This window comes from Populus nigra, chromosome 6 (assembly GCF_951802175.1).
Source record: "Populus nigra chromosome 6, ddPopNigr1.1, whole genome shotgun sequence".
Lineage (NCBI taxonomy): Eukaryota > Viridiplantae > Streptophyta > Magnoliopsida > Malpighiales > Salicaceae > Populus > Populus nigra.
This window is the reverse complement of record NC_084857.1, coordinates 10,466,910-10,490,091: the sequence shown is the minus strand read 5'-3', so window position 1 is coordinate 10,490,091 and position 23,182 is coordinate 10,466,910. Positions and strand designations below refer to the sequence as shown.

The following is a 23,182-nucleotide window of genomic DNA, read 5'->3' as shown; positions in this document are numbered from 1 at the left end:
ATTGCCGGATTGAATAAGCATTAATTCGGGCTTGGATTTCTTTTGTATATTACGGAGGTGGTAGAAACAAAATTGAATAATTCTTTTTTGTTTTTTGAAAAACACAATATCAGTCACATTTTATCATTTAATAAATGGATGCCTGGCCCATTAAAAGAACAAATTGGTAAAAGTACTGCAAAAATTTAATCTGCGGCTTTACCTTAAATATCCGATTACATAATGAAGAGAGTGATGAATAATATATATTTAGTTTAAATCTTTTTAATGTAGTCGTAGAAAACAATACTTAAGAAAACTAGGACTTTTTTTCCAACAATACTTGAGAACAATTTAATGTTGTCTTGCTGCGCTTTCATCATGGTGTTCCCTTTCAGCTACTTGTCCTGCTACATTTTATCATTTAATAACCTTAAAGCTGGTCTCAGCCAGTCTCGCTGTTACAGATGGTCATCAAGCCTGACGCTCCGGGTTCCTATATATTTTTGGGCTCTGTGTTTTTCAATCCTTCTGATTTTTTTTTTTTTTTAAATTCATCTTGGTGCCTTATTTTTCTAATGTTTGTGGGTGATCCATGCCCTTCTTATCTACTGCACTTTGGGATTGTGGCCTTTTCTTCTACATTTTCGGCTTTATGTCCCATCTTTTTTCTTAATAAATTTGCTCGTACGTTCTTATGTTGAGAAAAAAAAGCAGCTCTTGTCGACTACAATTCTACAACGTGTTTCGAAGAGTGGAGAACGAGGAGGGAGGAAATCACGAATCTCAAGGCATTTTCTCGAGAAGGAAAATGGGAAGAATATTTATTTTTTAAAATACAGGCACTATTCTCTTCGATTTGGAGAAAGTGACTGGAAAACGTATGTAATTAATTTTATTCTCGTTAAAAGCCTCTTGTCATTTCCAAACTAAAGAATATATAATAATAATAATAATAATAATAATTGCAAATCTTTTTCTTATTCTTACTCCCATTTTTTTGTTGTTTCAAAAACACTCCATTACAAAGAAAGCTCTACTTTCCCCACTGTCTTCCTTCTATTTTCATCATTGTAATTTCTTCGGCAACAATTAATATATTGTTAATTAGTCTCTTACAATATTCGATCGATGCATTTTATGATGATTTAATTACAAATTGAAAATTCATCGCTTAATTATAAGAACCTAAAACGACGAAATGTCGTCACAAGTAATTTTCACAACAAAACATAGAACCAACGAGGACAGATTATATTTACCAAAAAGAAAAGAAAGAATAAAAATAACCGCAAGACAATCTTACCATGCATCTACCTTGTGATCTTATCAACCACGTAAAGAAACGTGGCGCGAAAAATTCCTCAAGAACTATTCTGTCTGGTGGTCGCGCTCTATCTTATCTATAATTAACTGACCCTTGAGCACATCACATTAATATTGGAATGTAGAGAAATTTATACCATTTCAAATCCCTAATCTGTTCGCTAGCTTAGTGCTACTACTTTCCTTGTTTATTGATCACAAATGGGGATTCTTGTCGGCTGACGAAACGGAAAGTGCTGACTTAATTATTTATATACATAATCAGGTCAAGTAGGGATAATTAGGTCAAAAGCAGGTGTGGAGGAGGCTGCTCGCTTGTGTGGTTTGTAAGAACGTGATACCGCTTCTGTCCAAATCTAACTAGTATAAAGAGGTGAACCTAAGATAAAGAAGAGAAGAAATTAAGGACGAGGATCATATAGTTTCCAACGCTTTTGTGGATAAGGAGAAGGACACGAGCTGCGGAACTGGAAATTTAGGAGCAAACCTCAACCCTCCAAAGAGACTTGAAACTCACTTGTTTCATCATTTAGGACGGAACGAGCTAGCAACAACTCTTTCTTCCCTTCACATCGAAATTCTATACATATTAAAAAAATAATAAAAATGGTGAAATTAAATCAACGATGTTGGGCCCAAGTGATGAAACAAGTCTGGCCCACAACATGTGCAGGCTTAGCCCAAGAACGAAACCTGACATGTCTCATTAGTAGCGGGGCCTGAGCTAAAGCATCCAATGCATCTAGCCAAAACATAAATGGATGAAAAACTATCCATTGGTAATTGGCTGTTACGTACGTTGAATTCCCATGCCGTAGATTATCACCCGATTCAAGACCTAGCTAGCTCTTTGAGATTATTTTCTTTGATAGATGGGGGCGAGACTCTAGTTTGCATTGTCGATTTTGACGAGCATGCCGGTGTTTACACCATTCATGCCTGCTGATTTTCACGAGCATGTGGTCTTTTAGTGGCTCTATAATATCTTTTCCATCTAATGACATTTTCTCCTGTTATAGAAAATAAGGAAACATGAAATTAATTCATGTGAACAGTATGATTTTAGTTAAAAAAAAGACAAAAAAACATAGATATTTAATATTTCTTTTCTTATTTAATGTAGATTATAAGTTCAATACAACCCACTTTAGACAAGTTCACTTGCTCTCTTTGTTTGTTACTGTAAAAAAAATTTAGAAAAAATAGTTTTATATGCTCTTATATTTTTAAAAATCATGTCCAATCTATCATTATATGTTTAATTTCATCCAATCTATCATTAAAAAGTTGATGGGTCTCTAATAAATTATATATTATGTTAATTTTTCACTATTAAAACTAACAAAAATATATCATGTGACTTTCACACGAGTACTAACCTCAAATTTTATATGTCCAAAATACCTCTCATTGAGAGATAGATTGAGAGTCAGAGAAGAATATTTGAGAGTCTAATTAAGATTTCATAAACTGGGATTCAGTACTTAATTTAATAAGTTGCATTTGTAAACTATTCCACACATGGTATTTTTTTAAAAAAAATATTCTAGCATTTCTTTATTTATTTTTTAAATTTTTAACGAGATGTTTTAGACATAAAATCTGAATTGTTCTTATGCAAGTCAAGTGAATACTTTCGTTAATTTAAATTATAAAAAATTAATAAAAAATAGATTAGTTACAATAACTTCTTAAGAATAGATTGAATATAATTGTATATAAAATAATAGACTATATTAAAATTTTAAAAATAAGAATATATGAAATCATTTTCCTGAAAAATTATATCTCTTGATGATAAACACTCTATCTTTGAGAATATTACAAACTCGAGTAATCTCTTGAGATCAAATTAAAGGACTCTATATTACTTTTTTTACACTGATTAAACCATCGGAAAGTTACTCCGAAGAAGGAACTCCGCCTTGTTTTGCAGGATCAGAGCCTCACTATTCCAATTCTTTTTCTGCCACGTGACCTCTCGCAACATGCTCAGGTACTGAAATCCAGGGGATCGATAGATTATAGGAGAACTACCACATGAACAGGGAAAAAAAGGAAAAAGAAAAAATATCGGGGCTTTTAATCCTTGGGGGGGAATGATATAATAAAAAAACAAAAAAAAGATCGGAAAGAGATTACTGTTTGAAATACTGAAGCATCAGTAATTGGCAATGCCCTTTCCTCAAACGAATTAACTTTCTAAACTCAAATATATCAACCGAGAAACGCATTCTTCAGAAATCCTAAAAGGTCCCGTGGATCAAACAAGCTGATCCTCCATTCATAAGCTGCAGGAGGAGACAGTGATCATGAATATTGTTTTGCTTTTGCATGCATGTAAGGCAAAAAGTCAATAAATCTAAGATCATTAAAGAAAAAGGAATATATATAGAAGAAAAGGGACAAGAGGAGGGAAGACGGTTTGTCTTTCATGGTGTCCTTATTGTGGTGCCGGCAAGGATTCTTCACGGTGCGAGTGGAACCCATAAGAAGGATGGGATTTGCGTCATTCTGCGGCTCCTTTCAATGTGTCACTGCATCGTGGGACACAGGGAATCCTTGCAAACCGCAAAATGTCTCTCCCTTTAGATAAGATGACCCACCATCACAATTCTAATTCTCTTACTTATTTTATCAGCTCATTTCTCTCCTTACTATCATGCCAATCAATGGTTTTCATTCCAAAGGACGTGCCTCTTTTCACAATTTAATCAATTTTTTTATTGAAGAAAGGTGTGGAGTGCATCCATGAAAGAATATCAAGTAGACCCCCCAAGGGAAATGACCTCTGGTGTCACATCCATCCCGAAAATAAGAAGGTTATAGAGGTTTATGACAAATGAATTATCAAATATAACGAGCTTCATAACCTTGTTTACACCAGGTCGGTTCACCGATGAGGTAAAAAAACACTCTTATTACCTGTGTGGTTAACAAGGTTACTATTTTACTACCCAAAAAAAAAGGTTACCATTAATAAATCGATTCAATCAACAGTAGGTTAGGTAGGGAGGATGATAGCGACGCCATACTAGTCACATATAATACTTGAGAAATTATGTGTTTCGTAAGAAGGAATGACCGACCGAAAGAGAGAAGGGAAAAGGACCTCTTCCCAAAAAACAACTACTTGTTTCTTTTAAACTCTTGTGCGTGTGGTAAACTAACATACGGCGCTGACTAGGAATAATGGGCATCTTTGAGATTTAAGACTTTATGATGTTTCAGTATGCCTACAGTTATGCCCCTACATGAGAAATGTATCTCTTAAGCTCAAAAAACCATATCATGCTAAAGAAATCGTAGACTAGAATACTGGTATTAACTCAAGAAGATGACGTATGTATCTCATGAAGGATTAATGTAATTGTTTTTTTTATAAACACACACAGAGAACAAGTTCAAATTTAAGATTCTTCGAGGGGAGAAAAAACGCTAATGTCAATTAGACCATAATTCGCTCACCATTTGTTTTTTAAATGAAAGAAATTTAAAACGGAGAAGGAAAATGCTTTCGAAACCTCTGGTTTGAATTGAAATATTCTAATATGAACTACAAACTTTGAATTTTCAACCATGAACTTCCTCTTAATTTTCATACCCAGTGGTGCTTCATTTACTTGGTGCCTCGACTTTCTCATTTAGGCTATTAATTAAAACAAATTTGTTAAGGCTGTGAATTTGTGATTTGAGTATTTTATGGTAGATATTAGGCTTATAATGCTTTTATTTTTTATTTTTTCACCCAAGGTTGCTTCTGGTGTAACGGAATTGAAATCTGGAGACGTAAATATTGAATAAACTTTAAGAGCGAATAAGTATAAAAGATGAATGGAAAGCATGGTTTGGGGGATTCACAACTTGAGGCTCAGTTTCCTAGACTTTATAAGATTTCTTCTTCTTCCTATGCAAAAATCTCACATATGGAGAACTGAATTCAAGGTTTTTGATTCTAGCACCTATTCTGAAAAAGAAACAAGAGAACTTTTGAATGGGATCAATTATTTTCCCTGGGCTGAATGATGGACTCCATCTCAAGCAACTGAAAAAAGATATTAAGGTATTGAATATTGAAAAGGATGGAAAATTCTCAGTGAAGTCACGTGGTTCTTCAATTGACAGATTGGAATATTAGGGTACTTGCCCTTTTGTCTCTGGAATTTAGATACCATCCGCTCCTCCAAAAACTCAAACTTTCATATGGTTGGCAGTTCAGAGTTGTCTATGCACTGAAATATTCTTATACAACTGACAGTTAATACCCTATAGATTAGTCAACTTTCGACTATTACCAAAAAAAAGATTAGTCAACATGTCCATTCTGTGTAGTCGCTGTGGAAACAACAGAGCATCTTCTGCTCCAGTGCATTCTTGCTTGGAAATCTTGGGCCAGGTTTCTTCAATGGTGGGGTGTTGTGTGGTTTTGTCCTCATATTTGCTATTCCAATGGAAAATCTTGGCTAAAGTAAAGTTCCAAAGGAAAATGGCAATTACTTTCTTAGAGCACTTGGTTAACCAGAAACAACTTAACCTTCAATAATTCGTGCTATGCTCTTAACTTTACACAGGCTATCAGCATGGTTAAGCTGTTGGGAGGATAACTTTGTTTATATTGGTAATGATCTACTCATAAGCTCAGATGGGATAAGAAATTGGTATAACACTGGCTGTAAACAATAATCCTTTGCCTTTTTTTTTTTCCTGTGTTTTCTTTCTTCTATTCTCCCTGTACAATTCTTTTGAAATTCTCAGCCACTATCTAGCTGGCTAGTTTTCTTCAATAAAACTCTTCGATTCTGATAAAAAATAAATAATTAAAAGATGATTTTTCTCAGTGTGCATGATTCTGTAAATCCTTGGAACAATCATACGATAGTAGAATATAAGAAACGGATTTAGGCTCAAAAAATGTAATATATCCTGCGTATGCTAAATCAAAAAACAAAAGGAGGTTATATCCTAGCCCTGCCATTAACTCTCCACAAGCTAGCGAGTTCAAGAGTTGTCACCAATTTTTTATTTCTCTTGTTAATTTTTGTTGCTGATTTAACATCAAATATGATCAAGGGATTAAGATGCTATTTTCAAAACTGTATGGATTACAATATTTTTATTTTTGTTAAAGATATAGCGACTAAGCTATAATTAATTACTAACTGTAATTAACTTATATATGGTGGGCTTGATTTTTTTTTCTTTTTTATTATCTGAACTGTACACGACGGGCTTAACTCAAGCTAATCCAGGTGGTATCTCCATTAAGGCCAGACCTGCAGGTCTCGTTTATGCAGCCTCTCCTGAATCAACCCCACTTCTTTGCCTGTTTCTATCATTGATAAATGATAATGTGGGCGGGCGTGCCTTTGTTTTTTCAAAAGCAAAATCAAAGTCATGCTTATTTGATACGATCTTAATTCAATTGGTTATTTATAGAATTCGGATATATGGTTCAGAATCGCTTCAGACGTTCAGTTCCTAGCTTTCCCATCAAGCTATTTTGGAAAAAATAAAAATAATTTCAGACAAAAAAAAAGAGAGGAAATTATTTATGAAAGGCGTCGTAAGATCAATGCCTTTGAAGATTTCCGAAGGCATCATAGAAAATACCACTTGATGAATTGATACGGTGACGATAATCAAGCACTCATAGAGGCCAGTGCAAGGTAGCTGGATCTGGTTGTTACAAAAGAATCAAATTCACTAGATATGACCAGTGGGCAAAATATTAATTTGATCCCTTCAGAAAATAACGACCGTTGGATCAAATATTCCTTCTGGCCCACCATGTACAGAAGACGGGCCTACTTAGCATCGACCTCTCATCACAAATGGTTTTCTCGAGATGGCCTCTCCAAGGAAGTTATCTCTTTTCTTGAATTCAGACAAATGTGAAAGCAGATGGTCCCGTCTATATTAGTTGAAAACATGCAATTTTTGAGTAAAATAGGATTTAAAGAGAATTACGTGACTAAGCTACCGAGGTTGACAGAGGAAAGCCCAGAGTAATTCGGCTTTACACAAACCAACAATCGTGTCTCTTTCCTAGTGAAACAGCAAAAACAAAAAACACACACGAGATTTCAGACGCTGGTGCTAGGTTAAAAAGCAACAGAATGAAGGTTCCTTTGTAGCTGGGTGTGAACAAAACCTACTTTCAAATCACAACGCAAGGCAACAAATGTTCAAGGAAAGTGTTTCTTTGAAGCATTCTTGTATGTACGTTGATTTTTCTGTCCTCTGCTTGACTCTCATAAAAACTCATGTCTCCCACTCTTTCTGCCGTTCTCTCAACTCCTCGCCAACGATTTAAAGAAGATAGCTATAGCCTATAGGTCAATTACACCATGCAAGCCTACAATCCCTCATAAATGACTGACGAATTGGCAATCATGCATCTTCTTTCTCATAAGTTGATCTAGTTCAGTTTCTACCCGTAACTTGTGCTTTTACTTTTTATTTTTTTCAATGGTATTAATATCACTGTGATTAAAGAAGAAAAATCAGCAAATTAAATGTTTCCGGTAAAAAGATGTGCATAATATGGTTGAAGATTTAATTTGGATTTATTATTTTGCAAAATAAATTGTATAAAAAGATGTACAAATATATATACTAATTGATGGTGCATTAAAAATTATATATAGAAAAATCCTATATATATAGAAAAATATCATTTTTGGATAATATTTCTGATATGTGTAGCCTTGTATAATATTTTTTTTTCTTTTTTTATTTTATTCAATTAATTTTTTATACGTGTTTGTTTTTATTATCATTTGATTTAATAAAAAAAATAATTTTAGTAAACAAATTCATTAAACATAGTTAGGTAAATGATCTACATTGCAAGATTAAATATCTTGATCTATATATATTTCTTGATTTTTCCAGTTTTATTTTTAGTTATCGTTAATTATTTTTTTTTCATTTATTTACACAGATGGTTCTCAATTTATATATAGGATTTTTTTATGTAAAAAACACGTTGGAAAAATCTGCGTATTTAATTGTCTTTTATTTGGAAAGAAGATATTCGACTTGTGATAGAACGTAGGTCAAATAGCTAGCCACTAATTAATTGGGTAGGCATTTTTTAATTTAGTTGATAAATTGTCAATAATTGTTAGACTAATGCACAAATCTTCACCTAATTAATTAGTTTGAGTTCTTATTGTAAAACTCACACAATGTATATATTTTTTGTTTAAAAAATAATTTCATTGATATTCAAAATGATATGCAAAAACATTATGGTCTCTATAATAACGTTTATTACTATCTCGGGACAAAATAATAGAGATAGTGGAGATAAAAATGTGTTTGATTAAAAAGATAAAGATAAAGACATAAAGATAAATTTATCTATCGTATAATTTTAGAGTGAATTTCTGTAATTTTAAAATAGATTATTTTTTATTTTTAAAATATCATTCTAAAAAACTATCAATATCAAAATTGTCCAACTAAGATATATAATGATAAAAATATTTATTATCATAGTTTTAAAACTCGACTCGTAAGTCAATTAAGGACAAGGCTTGAGTCATGGGCTGGGAGGGTAAACTCAAGTTGACTTGAGTTAACGTAAGAATAAAAGTGGTTTCATAGTCTTAAAACCTGATTTAGGGGTTCACCTAGGACAAGGTCTAAGTCACTAGTTGGGGGCTCAATACGAGTTTTCCCGAGTTATCATAAGTATAAAAGTGGTTATTAATAATATTAAAACCCGACCTAATGTAAGGCCTACGTCAGGAGCTGGAAAGGTCAACTTGGGTTGATCCAAGTTAGTATAAAGATAAAAATAGTTATTATTATAATTTTAAAACTTGATTTGACGGTAGACACGAGGCAAGGCATTAGTTCCAGGTTAGGAGGGTCAAGTCTAGTTGATCCAAGTCAACGTATGATTAAAAATAATAATTATTATAGTTTTAATACCTGACTCTGAAAATGGACCCAAGACAAGGTCATTTCGTTTAAAAAAGAACTAAAGCAACATGGTTTTGACTATAAAAAAATCAAACAAAAAGTCAATGGGTTTTTGACCTGTGTTTTATCCTAGACCGACCCAAGTTTTTGACCGGGTCAGGTCAATCCTTCATCTATTTTTCTTATACCAGGACCAGTCCAGGTTTTTGGCAACTAAGTCGACTCATGAGGCTAGTATGAGTTTATAACTATGGTTAATGTAATATTATTAGTTTCAACATTCAATATAAACTAAAGTGAAAAAAAAATATCTAATTAATTTTTTAAAAAATATGAATTTTTAACGGTAATACATATTAAAAGTAAAATAGACTTTTTTATATTTTATTTTATCTTGTTCAACATAATCAAACAGGATATGAAGACAATCACTTTATCTTGTATACCACTGCCAAATATAATTTTGTCTTCGCCTCATTTTCAATCTTGTCTCGTCTATCTCCATTATTATTGTCTCTTTAATCTTGAGATAGTAACCAAATGCTACATATAAGATTTAATCAAATACTACAAGCACCTAAATGGATTTTAGTCGAATAGCAAAAGACTACCATGGTCTTCTGAGTAGCTTCTTATCTTTTTTTTCTTTTTATATAATTGGATGTGACCTCATAGTTCCTACCATCATCGAAAATTTTCTTGTTTATTATTATTTCTGGGAAGTAAATAACACGATACATAAAGAATGTTATATTAATATTGCATTAGTTAGTAATATATTAACATGTTATATTCAAACTTGCCAATCAAGATAATAAAAAAGCTAAAACGAATCAACTATTTACTGTTGACATAGACTCAAAACACTGTTGATTAGAACAATATTTTGATGTTTTTGTCCTTCTTAGGAAAACTGACAAGGTTGTTTGCAGGGGCATTTTTATCTTTTTCATGGGCTACCTAGGCATTGCCGAATTAATTGGGAGCAAATTGGTCCACACACATTTTGTTTTACATAGTATAACAATGTTTATACTCTGAAAAACAAAATGTCATATACCTCTACCTTGGGGGTATTTTTGGCATTTCATATTTAATTGCACAATAAATTATCGAACTTACCCCTGGATGCCAAAAACAGGTGTGCATGGGCATTTGTGTATTTTTCTTTTGATTTTTGCGGTAATAATTGAATTGAGAAAGGGGCTAATGCATCTTTTACTAGATATATAATATTATTTAAATAATTAATATGAAGGCCGGTGGGAGCTTTAGAAAATTTGTGGCAGTGCGTGCGAAGGATTTACGTGCCTAAATTGTGGCTTTCAAGGCGGCAGCAGAATCTTCTTGGTGGTTCTTATGTGATCAGACAACACACGTTGCTTTTTTATCTTCAATTCGCCATCAACGACCACTTATTTTTTCTCTTTCTTTCTAAAAAAGAGCATTGGCCTTGAAAAAAATTCAATACAACCCTTCAATTTTAATTTTTTTAGATTTAGTCCCTCGTCTTTTGGTTAATTTTTGTTTTATTTGAAATAATTTATAAAATTATAATTTGTGTTCAATTTCATCCCTCTATGGATTTTTTTTCATCTGCCAAATTGATCCACTTTCTTTTAATTTCAATTTTATTTAAAATGGTCTATAATTTTTTTTTTCAATCTCATCCTTGAGTTTTTTTCCTATCGAATTGAATTCTTAATTTTTTTTATTGCTATTTTTTTACTTTTAAAATTTTTGTAGTTTAATGTTTTGTTTTTGTGATTTCATCCTTCAACATTAAATTTATCGAGGGTTGAGCTTCTTGATTGAGTCCAAGTCTAAAACTTAATGGGTTACGAGTTTGAAATATTAATATGGGATTAATTAAGAGTTTCACCCGAGTTTTTATGGTTTTTTTCTTTCCTTTTTTTAATATAATTTTTTTTATTTCATCCTTCAATATCTTTTTCCACTTTCTATGGGATTTTTTAGATGTTTTGAGAGTAACACGGGTTGCTTTTGTTAAAAGGAACTTTCTTTAATTAGATTACATTAATTTGTTTTATCTTTCAACATTAGTAGTATTACTTTAAGATTTGTTTTGGTCTTTGTTAGGTCTTGCTTTTTTAATTAAATTAAATTAATTTATCTCATCCTTCAACATTAGATTTATCGGATATTGAGCTTCTTAATTGAATCCAGGTATTAAATTTAATAGGTTGTGGGTTTAAGAGATTAATCTGAGTTTAGAATATTCACTCGGATTTACTTGGTTTTTTTTTTTTTTTGAGTTCATTTTTTTTGTTCCATCCTCAAACTTTTTCTTTCTTCCTATGAGATATTCCTTTCATTTTGAAAAAAAACCCAGGTTACATAGAACTTTTTTTTTATCTTTATTTAATTTACCTTTTTTTATATGGATTTTTGCTTTTGAATTAAATTCAATCAATTGATTAAATATATACTTATAAAATGCTCGTTTTATGTTTTTTTTTCTTTTTATATTTTAACAACGTGATGATCTCTTTCAATTACATGAATCATAATTTTTTTTTTAATATCACATGAATATCTTTTTTATATTAAAAAAATTGATTCAACTTACTATATAACACGGTGATCTAACTAGTCTATCACTATTTAAAAAAAAAAAGAAAAGAAAAAAAGAGCAGAAAAAAAGAACTAGTCTCTCTCTATTTATGTGTATATATAATTGCAGGCATTACGGACAATTATTAACCACAAATTAGAATGAGTGCGTAGAAAGGTATATCATATACATGATATCTTACCTAGCTAAGAATTACTTGCCATGTGAGCCTGTGAACTTCAGTCAAGCAAGGAATTTGAGTGTTGCGCGCGCGCATATATATATATATTGAGTCCCTCCATTTTTTATTTTGTTTTTGCAAATACCTCTGTCGTAATTTTTTTGGATTATGTTATTTATTTGACTTATGTTTTACACATATTAGATATTTTTTTTATAAAAAAAATTATATATGCAGGTTAATTTTTCCGATGTATTTTTACAGTTAAAAAATTTATAAGTGCAAATCAAAACGTTTATATATATATTTAATCAAATAAATTAAAAATCATATAAATTTTTATAGTTATGACTTAACTTATTAAATTTATAATTCAAATCATGAACTTCACTTTGTTAATTAAACTTTTTCTCTTTATATATTCATGGAAAAGTAGGGGCAATGTTTCTTTTGCTCTAAAATTATAATTTTTAAGTTATTTTAACTCAAAAAACCTTATTAATACGCTTCGAAAACCTATAAACCAATACATTAACCTAAGCAAATTAAAACAAAAATGTCCAAAAACCCGAATCAAAAGAATGGAGAATAGAAAACAAAAACATCCAACTTTTATGCTACCATTCAAGATTAAATTGTAGTGCATATTATTGTTTCCACTCAATTAAGAGAAATCTTTGTCATCTCTCTCTCCTTTCTCTTGATTCTCTCTTTAAAAGGAAACCTAGCTAGTTGTTGTCGGGGAGATATCACCGGCAAATAGCCCTTATCTTCCTAGTTCATTTTTTTTCTTCGTCATTTTCTTTTCTTTTCTTTATTTTGTCCTTATTTTTCTTTTAGCGTGTTAAAAATTTATATCTAGATTTGATTTGTGCACAGAGTTCTCACTTTGTTAGGATATCCTTTTGTTGGACTGTGATGAGTGTTTTTTGTTGGTTGAAAGAGATGGATGCGCTTTGGCAATTTTGAATGATTGAGATTTTTCATCGAAAGAGCTTGATAAGGTGAGACATGCTATTCCATTTATTTATAGTGGGCTAAGAAAAACTTAATATGCAAGAAAAGCTTCATACTGAGCAATCTTCATCGAGAAATTTCAGTGAGCTTTTAGTAACGTCCATAAAGAGACTATTTGCTACGTCCATTGAAGATCATTATCCACCATTGCTGTAAAAAAGGTCTTGTCTATTTTTATTTTTTGTATATAACAAGTTACAATTCCTTAGTTTGTTGTATCGTTGTGCCACAAAGATTATTTTTTTTTTTGGATTCGAGGAAACCTCATTTCTCGGAAAACACACTTGTGGACTCAAGTGAGCGAGTAAAACCCCGGTTGTTCCAGGCTCTTACAAGAGATGCACGCCCTGACTCGAACTCGAGACCTGCTGTGCAGATTTCAAGCCCTTTATCATCACGCTACTCCCCTTGAGGACTTGTGCCACAAAAACGGTGATGTGTTTGTTTGATTTACATCATCAATGGAATCACATTCTTTTATATATAAAAATTGAATTCCAATGGGCTCTTAATTTCTTGATTTTTTCCATCAAACAATAAATTTTATCATATTCATTATATTAAAGACCAAAAAATATTTTTTTTAATTATTTATAAGAATTGGAATTCTCTTTACAAATATCTTTGAACTTTTTAAAATAAAAAACAATTGTCCATATGAATTTAAGTCGCTACATCGAATTGTATATATGCTTACAAAAAGAAGACAATTAAATTGATTAAAAAAACACAAAAAAAGAAGAAGAAGAATTTAGATCGAAACTTAAACATGTGCAATTTTTAAACCTATAACTAATGTCAAATTGTTACAAGTTAAAGTGTTGCCATCTACAGTGCTCTAATAAAAATAAAAATGATTAATATTTTTTTAAAAAACATTTAATGTATTTTTTTTCATTTTATTGACTTTTCAAAATTAATATTTTTGAAATGGTTATTGAAAACTAGGGTATGAAAATTAAGTGGCAAAAGGGACATATGGGAGAAAACAAGAATATAAAGTATTGTAATTAAATTTAAAGTTGAAGAATTTAAAATTTTCAGTTGAGATAGTTCGCAGACTATTCTACGGAGACGGATGCATCCAAACATCTCCTAGGATAAGCTGGTGAGAAACGAATTATTCACTTATCACATGTCCCAAATACTACACTTAATTATAGCCAATGAAGAAACTTATCCCGATTCCCAAATAGAAAAGAAAAACCGAAGCAAGACAAAAGATGAGCTTGAGAATGAATCTTTCTAGCATTCCCTTTCTCCACGCACATGCATAATTCGCTGGCAGATGATGTTTTGGGTGGAAGATCAATATTTAAAGTGCTGATCGCAGTCATAATACCATATGTATTTTTTAAATATAAATAAATTTTCTTTGAAACATTTATGAATCTATTAAAATAAAATCAAAACATTTTCCTGTGACTCCATGCCTCTTTATAAATAAATAGGCAAAATAGGGAGTCCACGAAAAGGCATGGGTGACTAAAGGAAGGATACATTGTCTTGATGCATGAAACAAGAATATTTGAACTAGGAGAAGGAGAGCCTGTGGCACCGTTACTCCTCTTCAATTAATGCTCTCTCTATTTCTAGAGACATGAGTATAAAATTTGAATTAGACGATCTCTTCAAAATGATCAATTCTCGTATAATTCTATCTTATTTTGCACTAATTAATAGGTTAAAAGTTTTATTAGTTGATGCATGCAGTAATATAGAGCTATTTCTCATTTATATATTAATCAGAATCTCAAATGGCGAGCTTTCAAAAACTACATTACATCAGTTTTTATTTGATCTTTACATGATATAGAGATAAAAATTTTGAGTTGGGTGATTTTGACAGTAAGAAAAAATATGAACACGTGAAAACACATCTTCTTTTTTTAGTTTCAGATATGTCAAAAACGGAAAAAAAAAAAAAAGGGAAATATAAGAGTACGGAGACCTTATATGGAGGAGTATGCGTAAGGTAGACATGTATTTGCTGTCCACATACATGGCATTGAATGATTGACGAAAAATTATGATACTGAGTGATATCAAGTTTTTATATATATTAATAAACAACAAGAGCTCAGAAAGAGTAGAAGCAAAATAGGTCTAAAGATTGCTTGTTTTCTTCTCTTCATCTCCGGATTGTAGTTGTCCCTTTCTATACTTCTCTCTTGGTTCTTTGTGGGTTTCAACTTAATCTTTCCTCTTGGTTCTTAGTGGGTTGTATCTGAAGGGCTACAAAGGAGGTAACATATCCAAGACCAGGATTTTTTTTTCTTTTTCTTTTGTTTGAATAGATATTATTGCTTGCTTTTTACAAGAAATTGAGTTTTTCCTTAGTGGAAATGCTATACATAGCATAGCCCTCGAGTATGTGTTGATCCTATTTGGTCAATTTTGAGTTCTAGATTTGCTTGCTTTGAAGAAAGAGAGAGAGAAGCTATATTTTGCGTAAATACATCTTGAAGATGGCCGCCGCTTCGTCATCTGCACCTTTCTTCGGCCGGGCAAGGGAAGAACATCAAAACCAGATAATACAACAGCATTCTTCAACAGCCACTTCCTCTACAGTTCCAACCACAGGACCTCAAAAGAAGAGAAGAAATCAACCTGGAACACCAAGCAAGTAGCTCTCTTTATATCCTATATGTCAATCCATGTATTAAGTACATGTTACATATGTTACTATCCCCTAATCCGATATCAATCAAGAATACTTAACGCTAATTATACCAACTTTCATGCAACAGTTGAAGTATTGACAAGCTTTTTTTAATTTCTTCTTCTTATACATGTTTTATTCCTTATATTAATTACCGGCCAGCTAGTTCTTGTTCTAGAACTAAAAATTGTGGCGATAATTTCTCATTACAGATCCAGATGCAGAAGTGATAGCGCTATCTCCCAAGACTCTAATGGCAACAAACAGGTTCATATGTGAGGTATGCAACAAAGGGTTCCAAAGGGAGCAAAACCTACAGCTCCACAGAAGAGGACACAACCTGCCTTGGAAGCTAAAGCAGAAGACTACAAAAGAAGTGAAGAGGAAGGTGTATCTGTGTCCCGAGCCCACATGTGTTCACCATGATCCTTCTAGGGCTCTTGGTGACCTTACTGGCATAAAAAAACACTACTTTAGAAAGCACGGTGAGAAGAAATGGAAGTGTGAGAAATGCTCAAAAAGATATGCTGTTCAATCTGATTGGAAAGCCCATTCTAAGACTTGCGGTACTAGAGAATACAGATGTGACTGTGGCACTCTTTTCTCAAGGTAACTATTTAATTCTTTCTCCATTATTAATCATATAACCATAATGATATTCGTCATAGGTATTAATTCATTGTAGCTATGGACAAAAGTGTGATGATAAAAAGCTTTGTAAGATTGAGAGACTGAGAGTTTGAGAAGGCTGGGGGGGGGGGGGGGGGGTGTCCAGTAGTACTTTTCTTCTCCCCTTTTGGATTACTCGTAGATTGGGTCTTTCGGCCTAACTAATCTAAGCTAACTCCATCTCGACAGAAAGGACTAGTTGCATGTGAACAATCTGTGAAACTGCCATGCTGTGTGAAGGTCTCCAAAAGACATGATGATTAATTAAGGAAAAAAAACACGAAAAAAAATAAACAGAAAACTATTTCTTCATCGGTAACACCGCCGGTCCTTCATCTCTTTTCTCTATTCACGTGTTGTTGTAATAGAGTGTGTCAGGTAGTATATTGTTACTGGGTTTGTTCTCATGCGAGTTGGATGGATTTATATGCTATCTAGTTTGTTCTCTTCTGGGTTGGCTCAGTTCTTCCAAGTACTTCTTCCCATGAAAACGTTAGGGTTGCGGGGTTGAGATGCATCTCCATCTCTCTCCTCTTCTCAGAGAGCAGCGGTAATTAAGTAACTAAAATTATCTACCCTTCATATTGTTTTTTCCTTTTGTTATCAAGGGGCCGGGGGAGTGAGACAGAATGATTTTACGGTCTTTTGAAAGCATAGCAGTCTCTTTTTATCAGAGGGTTCCTGAGAATGTGGTCATTTATTGACAATTTTCATGGAAATAGAAAATATTCCTTCAATAGAAAGGAAGACTCTTCATGGATTTTGCATCAATTGAAGCTAGTTTCCGAAAAAGGCTTCTGGGTTTCTGGTTTTTCATCTAATAGCACATAATACTTTTGTTCATTTATTGAAGAGCCACTACCTAAAATAGTATTTAGATTTAATTGGATTGATTTACCCCCCTTTTATTTTCTGATTCCAATATGAAATTCTTTGCCCTACATTTTCTCCCTATTTCTTCAGAAATAAAAGTCTTCTTTTCATATATTTGTTTGCCATTTTCTTTTCTCTTTTCTTTTACTTCAGAAAATATTCCTATTTTCCTAAGCGAAATTCATGTGATATAAAGAAAAAATATTCATGTGACCATTCGTAGTTTTGGATTGATTTATCCTTCTTTTCTTTTCTTTTTTGGGCTTCAACAATTAACATTATCGTGGGAAGGGGGAGAGGTGACAATGCTAAACATTTTTTTTCGTTATCGAAGGCAATGTTGATAGATTTGAATGGTCACATAGAATATTAGCATTTGAATTTAGCATCTTAGAAACGGCTAGTAAAAAATAACTTATCATTATATGTAGTTGTGTATTTTCAAATTTATCTGTCTCAAATTCCTTCCATCTTTTCCATTGATAACTGAGTGGTGGTCTAATGACTTTCTTTTAATGGTTTAACTGTTGCAGGCGTGATAGTTTTATCACACATAGAGCTTTTTGTGACGCACTAGCTCAGGAAAGTGCAAGGCATCCTACCAGCTTAAATACTATAGGAAGTCATCTGTATGGAAATAACCACATGAGCTTAGGCTTCTCTCAAGTGGGTTCCCAAATTTCCCATTTACAAGATCACCACCCATCTGGTAATAACATGTTACGGCTGGGCAGTGCTGGCGCAGCCAATTTCGAGCATCTAATCCCTCCACCTAACCCTCCTTCAATGCCCATGATGCCTCCATCTGGTTTCTTCATGGGAGATGCAAACCAAGGGCCATTTCCAAACAAATCTTTACATGGGCTAATGCAACTTCCTGATCTTCAAAGCAACACTAACAACCCCGCCTCGGCTTCCAATATGTTTAACTTCGGCTTCTTTTCAAATAATAGTAACACAGGCCGTACAAGTAACAATGACAATGCCAACACTGGAAGCACAACCACAAACTTAGTGAGTCCCGGATTGTTAAATGCTAACCAGTTCAACAACGTCAATGGTGCTGGCCAAAGGACATCAGTTTTCCCCACCAACATGAGCGGTGATCATGTTGGATCGGCTATGTCTTCCCTTTTCAATACTTCAATGCAACAAGAGAACATCACACCGCATGTGTCTGCCACTGCATTGCTTCAAAAAGCGGCTCAGATGGGTTCAACTACTAGCAGCAACAGTCCAAGTGGTTTACTGAGAAGCTTGGGAAGTTCTTCAACAACTGGTGCTAAATCTATTAGGCCACTTGTTTCCACCAACTTTGGCAGCAGTTTCAGCAATGCAAATGTAGGTGAAAGCTTAGAAACACACATGGAAAGTGAAAGCCAACTTCAAGGATTGATGAATTCTCTTGCCAATGGAAGCTCATCAATTTTTGGAAATGAACAGGACATCAGCTACACTGGGTTTGATAGCTCAAGTTTTAGCAAAGCAGACGAAGGAAATATGCATCAAGGTCTTGCTGGGTCAGATAAACTGACCTTGGATTTTTTGGGTGTTGGGGGCAGAGTAAGAAACATTGGTGGAGGGTTTCCACAAAGACAGCAACAAAATGGCATCAATAATATATAAGCTCCGTTGACCCTGATATATATAAAGTCAGCACAAGCTTGTCCACCGTTTGCAAGGGCATAATTACAGTGGACAGCATTTAATAAGGAAAAAAAAGGAGACGCGGTTTAGGTATGCATGTAATATTTTCTTAAGACTTTATTTTGCATCAGGTACGCATGTAGCAGATTGAATATTCTGTAGATCTTTTGGCTCCATTAGGGTTTCCAGCAGCAAATGTGCACAAGGCTTCGTTATGCTAGATATATTACTGTGTTCTAATGACCAATGACTATGTTTTTTTCTCCATGTGTACAGTATATAAATGTGTGTGTGTGCATACACCTTCCCCCTTGCTTTGGTACTGGGTACAATATACCGAGCTTATTCAGCACGTATTGGGTTTATTTTGAATGTAGAAGGTGAAAAGGGTAGAGAATTGCTCTCAATATATAACCGACAAAATGAAAAGAGAACTCATTTTATGGAGCGATAATTTTAAAGCAAATTGCAAAGAAAAAATCCATTGTGATTCGTATCCTTTCTGCATATATCGGATGAGGAAGGTTGTTACGTTGAGTGGAATGTCAGGAACAAGGACACGTAATAATATTTTAATGAAAAAGCGACACCCAGCTGATGACATCGAAGAGACTAGACAAGTACCAATTCGATTTGTTATTTGTCCATTTGATGCATGTTAATTATTTAATGTAATATGAAAAGCGAAAGGAATAAAGAAGGAGAAAATGATGCGAGTCGATTTCTTAATTTATTATTTCTAAAAGAATTTGTTTGCTCACCTAATACCTAACCCTACCTGAACGTATACAGCAGTACCAAAACCTAGAAGAAAATTGCTAAATTTCAGGCTCCTTGTTGACATTCTGTGGACATTTTCTAGACATGAATTTTTTGTTCCGATGGCTTTCTACGTTGACTGCTTTTATCTTAAGATAACATGCAGTCGCGTAACTAAGCTAGCCCACGTTAGAGTTTTTTTTTTTTTTTATCCCCCTCTTGTTGGTATTGGTGTATAAAAAAGAACCAAAGAATTTAATAGTTTTCATTGGATTCTTTGAAAGATTGTGTCTTGGCTTGTTGCCTTATGAGTAATGATAGTAATCCTGGCCATATATTCTGCAGAAACGGCAGGAAAAGGCACCATAATTGTTCGCTATCGCAATTATAGGGCAAACTCGTGTGGCAGTTTTGTCGTGATTTCTGTCTGTTCTATCTCCTTAATGGAATCATTAATCCGTGACTGTGAAAGTACTGTCTAACATGCTTTCAAATTTTGAACTTCTCCCGCAAAGCATTGTTTTGAAACTTTCTTCTCCAGGCTCGACTCTGTTGATTGTTCAACTGATGATGCAGTTGGTTACCTCGGTAGAAAAGCCTACGAGATACGTAGGCATCGAGCTTTTGGGTTGGTTGAGCTGACCACTTGCTACTCGAGATATAAAGCAGCTCCTTCCTTCTTTGCTTTTCAGTTTTCTTCTGACCGAATTGATCAATCTGAATCTTCAAATATTTGTTTTGTTCTTTATAAATATATATAATACATGTACATGATTTTTAAGTCAAGTTGGCTGATTGCCTCTTCAAAAACAAATAGATATATGGTCATCGACAAATCCAAACAACCTGTACATGACAAATAATAATGAATATCTTTCTCTGTTGAATTAAGCAACTATTATTCTATAATCGTAGCGGGTAGCTCTTCAAAAGCACAAAGCAATGATACCAGGCCCCCCTCCATTAGTTTATGTTGACGGTAAATGGTTATGTTTCTTGAATTGTCTTCTTCTATTTGGCTTATTAGATAATTGAGTATAACATTGAGTTTTGTGTTCGATATTTTTTTCAAGGGAGGCGATATATAATTAATACTAGTTGAGCTACAATTTACTGGTTGAATTAGTAGTTAATTTGGTGTTTTTATTATCAGATTTAATATTTACTAATGAAAATTTGATATTTACTAATGAAAATTTGATGTATATATAAAATGACGTGTAGATATATACTTGTAATATTAAAAAAATAATATAAAATTATTATTGAAATCTAGTATGATAGCTTAAATTTTTGGATTAAAATGATTATTTCATATGATATTAAAACTTTAAAAATTAAAATATCATATTTTGAATCTCATCATTTTTATTCTCTCTAATTAAGTTTAAGATTAATCATAAAAGTAAACATAGGACTTGTGTAAATTTCAATTCTAAATAAGTTTTATTTAAAAACAATATTATAAAATTATTATTAGAACCCTACTTCACTGTTTAAGCTTTTGAATTATATAAGATTATTCTTTGATATATATATATATATATATAACCCAGCTTGGATATGTAAGCTTTAAATTTATATCTAAGTTGGGCAATATTTCTTTTATATCTACAAGTAGCGAATATTTGCATATCACTTCAGAACACCACACACAAGTCTCTTATGACTTCCTGAAACCCTAAATTTTTTCTCTTTCCTTTCTCTTTAACAAAGTCCCCCTCCATAAAAAATAATTATTGTTGTCGTCGATGATATTACCTATGGCAGCCACTTCTTTTACTTTGTTCTCCTTTCTCCTCCCTCATTTTTTCTATTTAATTTTAATAAAAATATGATTTATGTAATTCTTAGATTAAATTATTTGTGTATTTATAGATAGATATAAATCAGTGTCTACATCTACATTTTATAGATTTTTTTATTTGCGTCCCCCCTCTTATTAGAAGCATGGTTTTCTCTTATTGAGGACTTGATTCCTTGTTATAGTTTTATTTTTCCTTTTAAATAAGAATTTGGTGATATTTTCTAGTTGGTTGGAAGATTTTGATACTAATTGACAAATATTATTTCTAGTGCATCATAAACATGATTTCATATGTAGTGTTTGGTTTATATTTCAAGATATATAGAAGAGACAAAAATAATAGAGGCAAAAAAAATTAAGATAAAATTATGTTCGGTAGTGATATACAAGAAAAAATCATTATCTCTATATTCTATTTGATTATGATAGATAAGAAATAATAAAATATAAAAAAGTCTATTTTACTCTTAATATGTATTGTTGTCAAACTTACATATTAAAAAAATATATTATATTTTTTTACTTTAGTTTATATTGAATGTTGAAATTAATAATATTATAATAACCTTAGTTATAAAACCAAGACTGGCCTAGCGAATTAACCTGGGACCTGGACTGGTCTAAGTTTAAAAAAAAATAGAGAAATAATTGACTTGACTTAACATGATAAAAAGACTCAGGTCAAAAAACACATATCAAAAACTCATTGATTTTTTTGACAAAAAATCTTTTTCAATACAAGGTTGCTTTCATTATTCTTTAAGAAAAAATTGGGTTAATCAGGTTTACCCTCCTAACTTGTAACCTGAACATTGTCTCGTATCAACTCCCGAGTTAAATTTCAAAACTATGTTAATAATCACTTTTATCCATACGTTTAACAGGGTCAACCTATGTTGACCCTCCTGATTCGTAACATAGGTCTTGTCCTGGTCAACCCTTAAATCGAGTTGTGAAACTATAATAATCACATTTTTATCCTTTCATTGACTCGAGTTAGACCGTGTTGACCCTCCTGATCTGTGACCCTAGTCTTGCCTCAAATTGACTCCGGAATTAAGTCTTAAAACTATAATAATAACCAGTTTTATTTTTATGTTGACCCTTCTGACATGTAATTGGGATTTTGTCCCGAGTCAACCTCCAAGTTGAATTTTAAAACTATAAAAATAATCACTTTTGTTTTTATATTGACATAGGTAAACAGTCAACCTTACCCATGACTTGAGCTTTTATCCTGAATCGACCTCTGAATCGAGTTTTAAAAGTATGACAATAATTAATTTTATTATTATATCGACCCGGGTCAACATGACCATGACACGGGCCTCGACCAGTGACTTAGGGTTTGCTTCGCGTTGGGTTTTAAATCTATGATAGCAACCATTTTTATCCTTATATGTCTTAGTTAAATAATTTTAAAATTAAAATTTTTTTATAATGCATTTTAGGAATAAAAAAAATTATAAATATTATCTTTGGTTACATATTCTCTTTATACCTTATATTTTGAAAGCAAAGAAATTCGCTCAAAAGCATTCCAAAAACATTTACTTTTATGTCTCATTTTTTGTCTCTTTAACCAAGTTATCTTTATTGTCTTTTTTTCCCAGGATAGGAACAAAACACTACCATATTAATTGATGATTACTTCAATTCATTTGTGATCATGTGGTGTTACAAGTTTCTGCAAATTTAATCCAAGTTCGAGAATTTTTAAAAATTTAGTTGGTCGAGTTACTGCATAGAAGGCTA

The 23,182-nt window shown here is 32.5% G+C and overlaps 1 protein-coding gene and 1 long non-coding RNA gene across 3 annotated transcripts; one reads left to right on the top strand and one right to left on the bottom strand.

Annotated features, from left to right (window-relative positions):
• Nucleotides 1-3,074: 3,074 nt before the first annotated feature.
• Nucleotides 3,075-4,128, bottom strand: LOC133696961 (uncharacterized). The gene is made up of 2 exons (XR_009842783.1): nucleotides 3,448-4,128; nucleotides 3,075-3,338 (listed from the first exon to the last, which is right to left on the bottom strand). It is a non-coding gene; the product is annotated as an uncharacterized LOC133696961 (long non-coding RNA).
• Nucleotides 4,129-15,070: 10,942 nt separating this feature from the next.
• On the top strand, nucleotides 15,071-19,128 carry LOC133697428 (protein indeterminate-domain 5, chloroplastic-like). Of its 2 annotated transcripts, XM_062119965.1 has the most exons (4): nucleotides 15,071-15,256; nucleotides 15,419-15,632; nucleotides 15,885-16,281; nucleotides 17,748-19,128. In XM_062119965.1, the coding sequence occupies exons 2-4, from the start codon at nucleotides 15,479-15,481 to the stop codon at nucleotides 18,838-18,840; spliced, it is 1,644 nt and encodes a 547-aa protein (XP_061975949.1). In that variant the 5' UTR covers nucleotides 15,071-15,256; nucleotides 15,419-15,478; the 3' UTR covers nucleotides 18,841-19,128. The 2 variants fall into 2 exon arrangements, with proteins under 2 accessions (XP_061975949.1, XP_061975950.1); XM_062119966.1 differs by lacking the exon at nucleotides 15,071-15,256 and having other exon boundaries at nucleotides 15,497-15,636.
• Nucleotides 19,129-23,182: the final 4,054 nt, after the last annotated feature.

Bases quoted from the DNA above. Each gene is read 5' to 3' on its own strand.
- LOC133697428 (XM_062119965.1), top strand. From the start codon at position 15,479: ATGGCCGCCGCTTCGTCATCTGCACCTTTCTTCGGCCGGGCAAGGGAA. The intron at 15,633-15,884 runs GCAAGTAGCTCT...TTCTCATTACAG, and splicing joins AAATCAACCTGGAACACCAA to ATCCAGATGCAGAAGTGATA. The intron at 16,282-17,747 runs GTAACTATTTAA...TAACTGTTGCAG, and splicing joins TGTGGCACTCTTTTCTCAAG to GCGTGATAGTTTTATCACAC.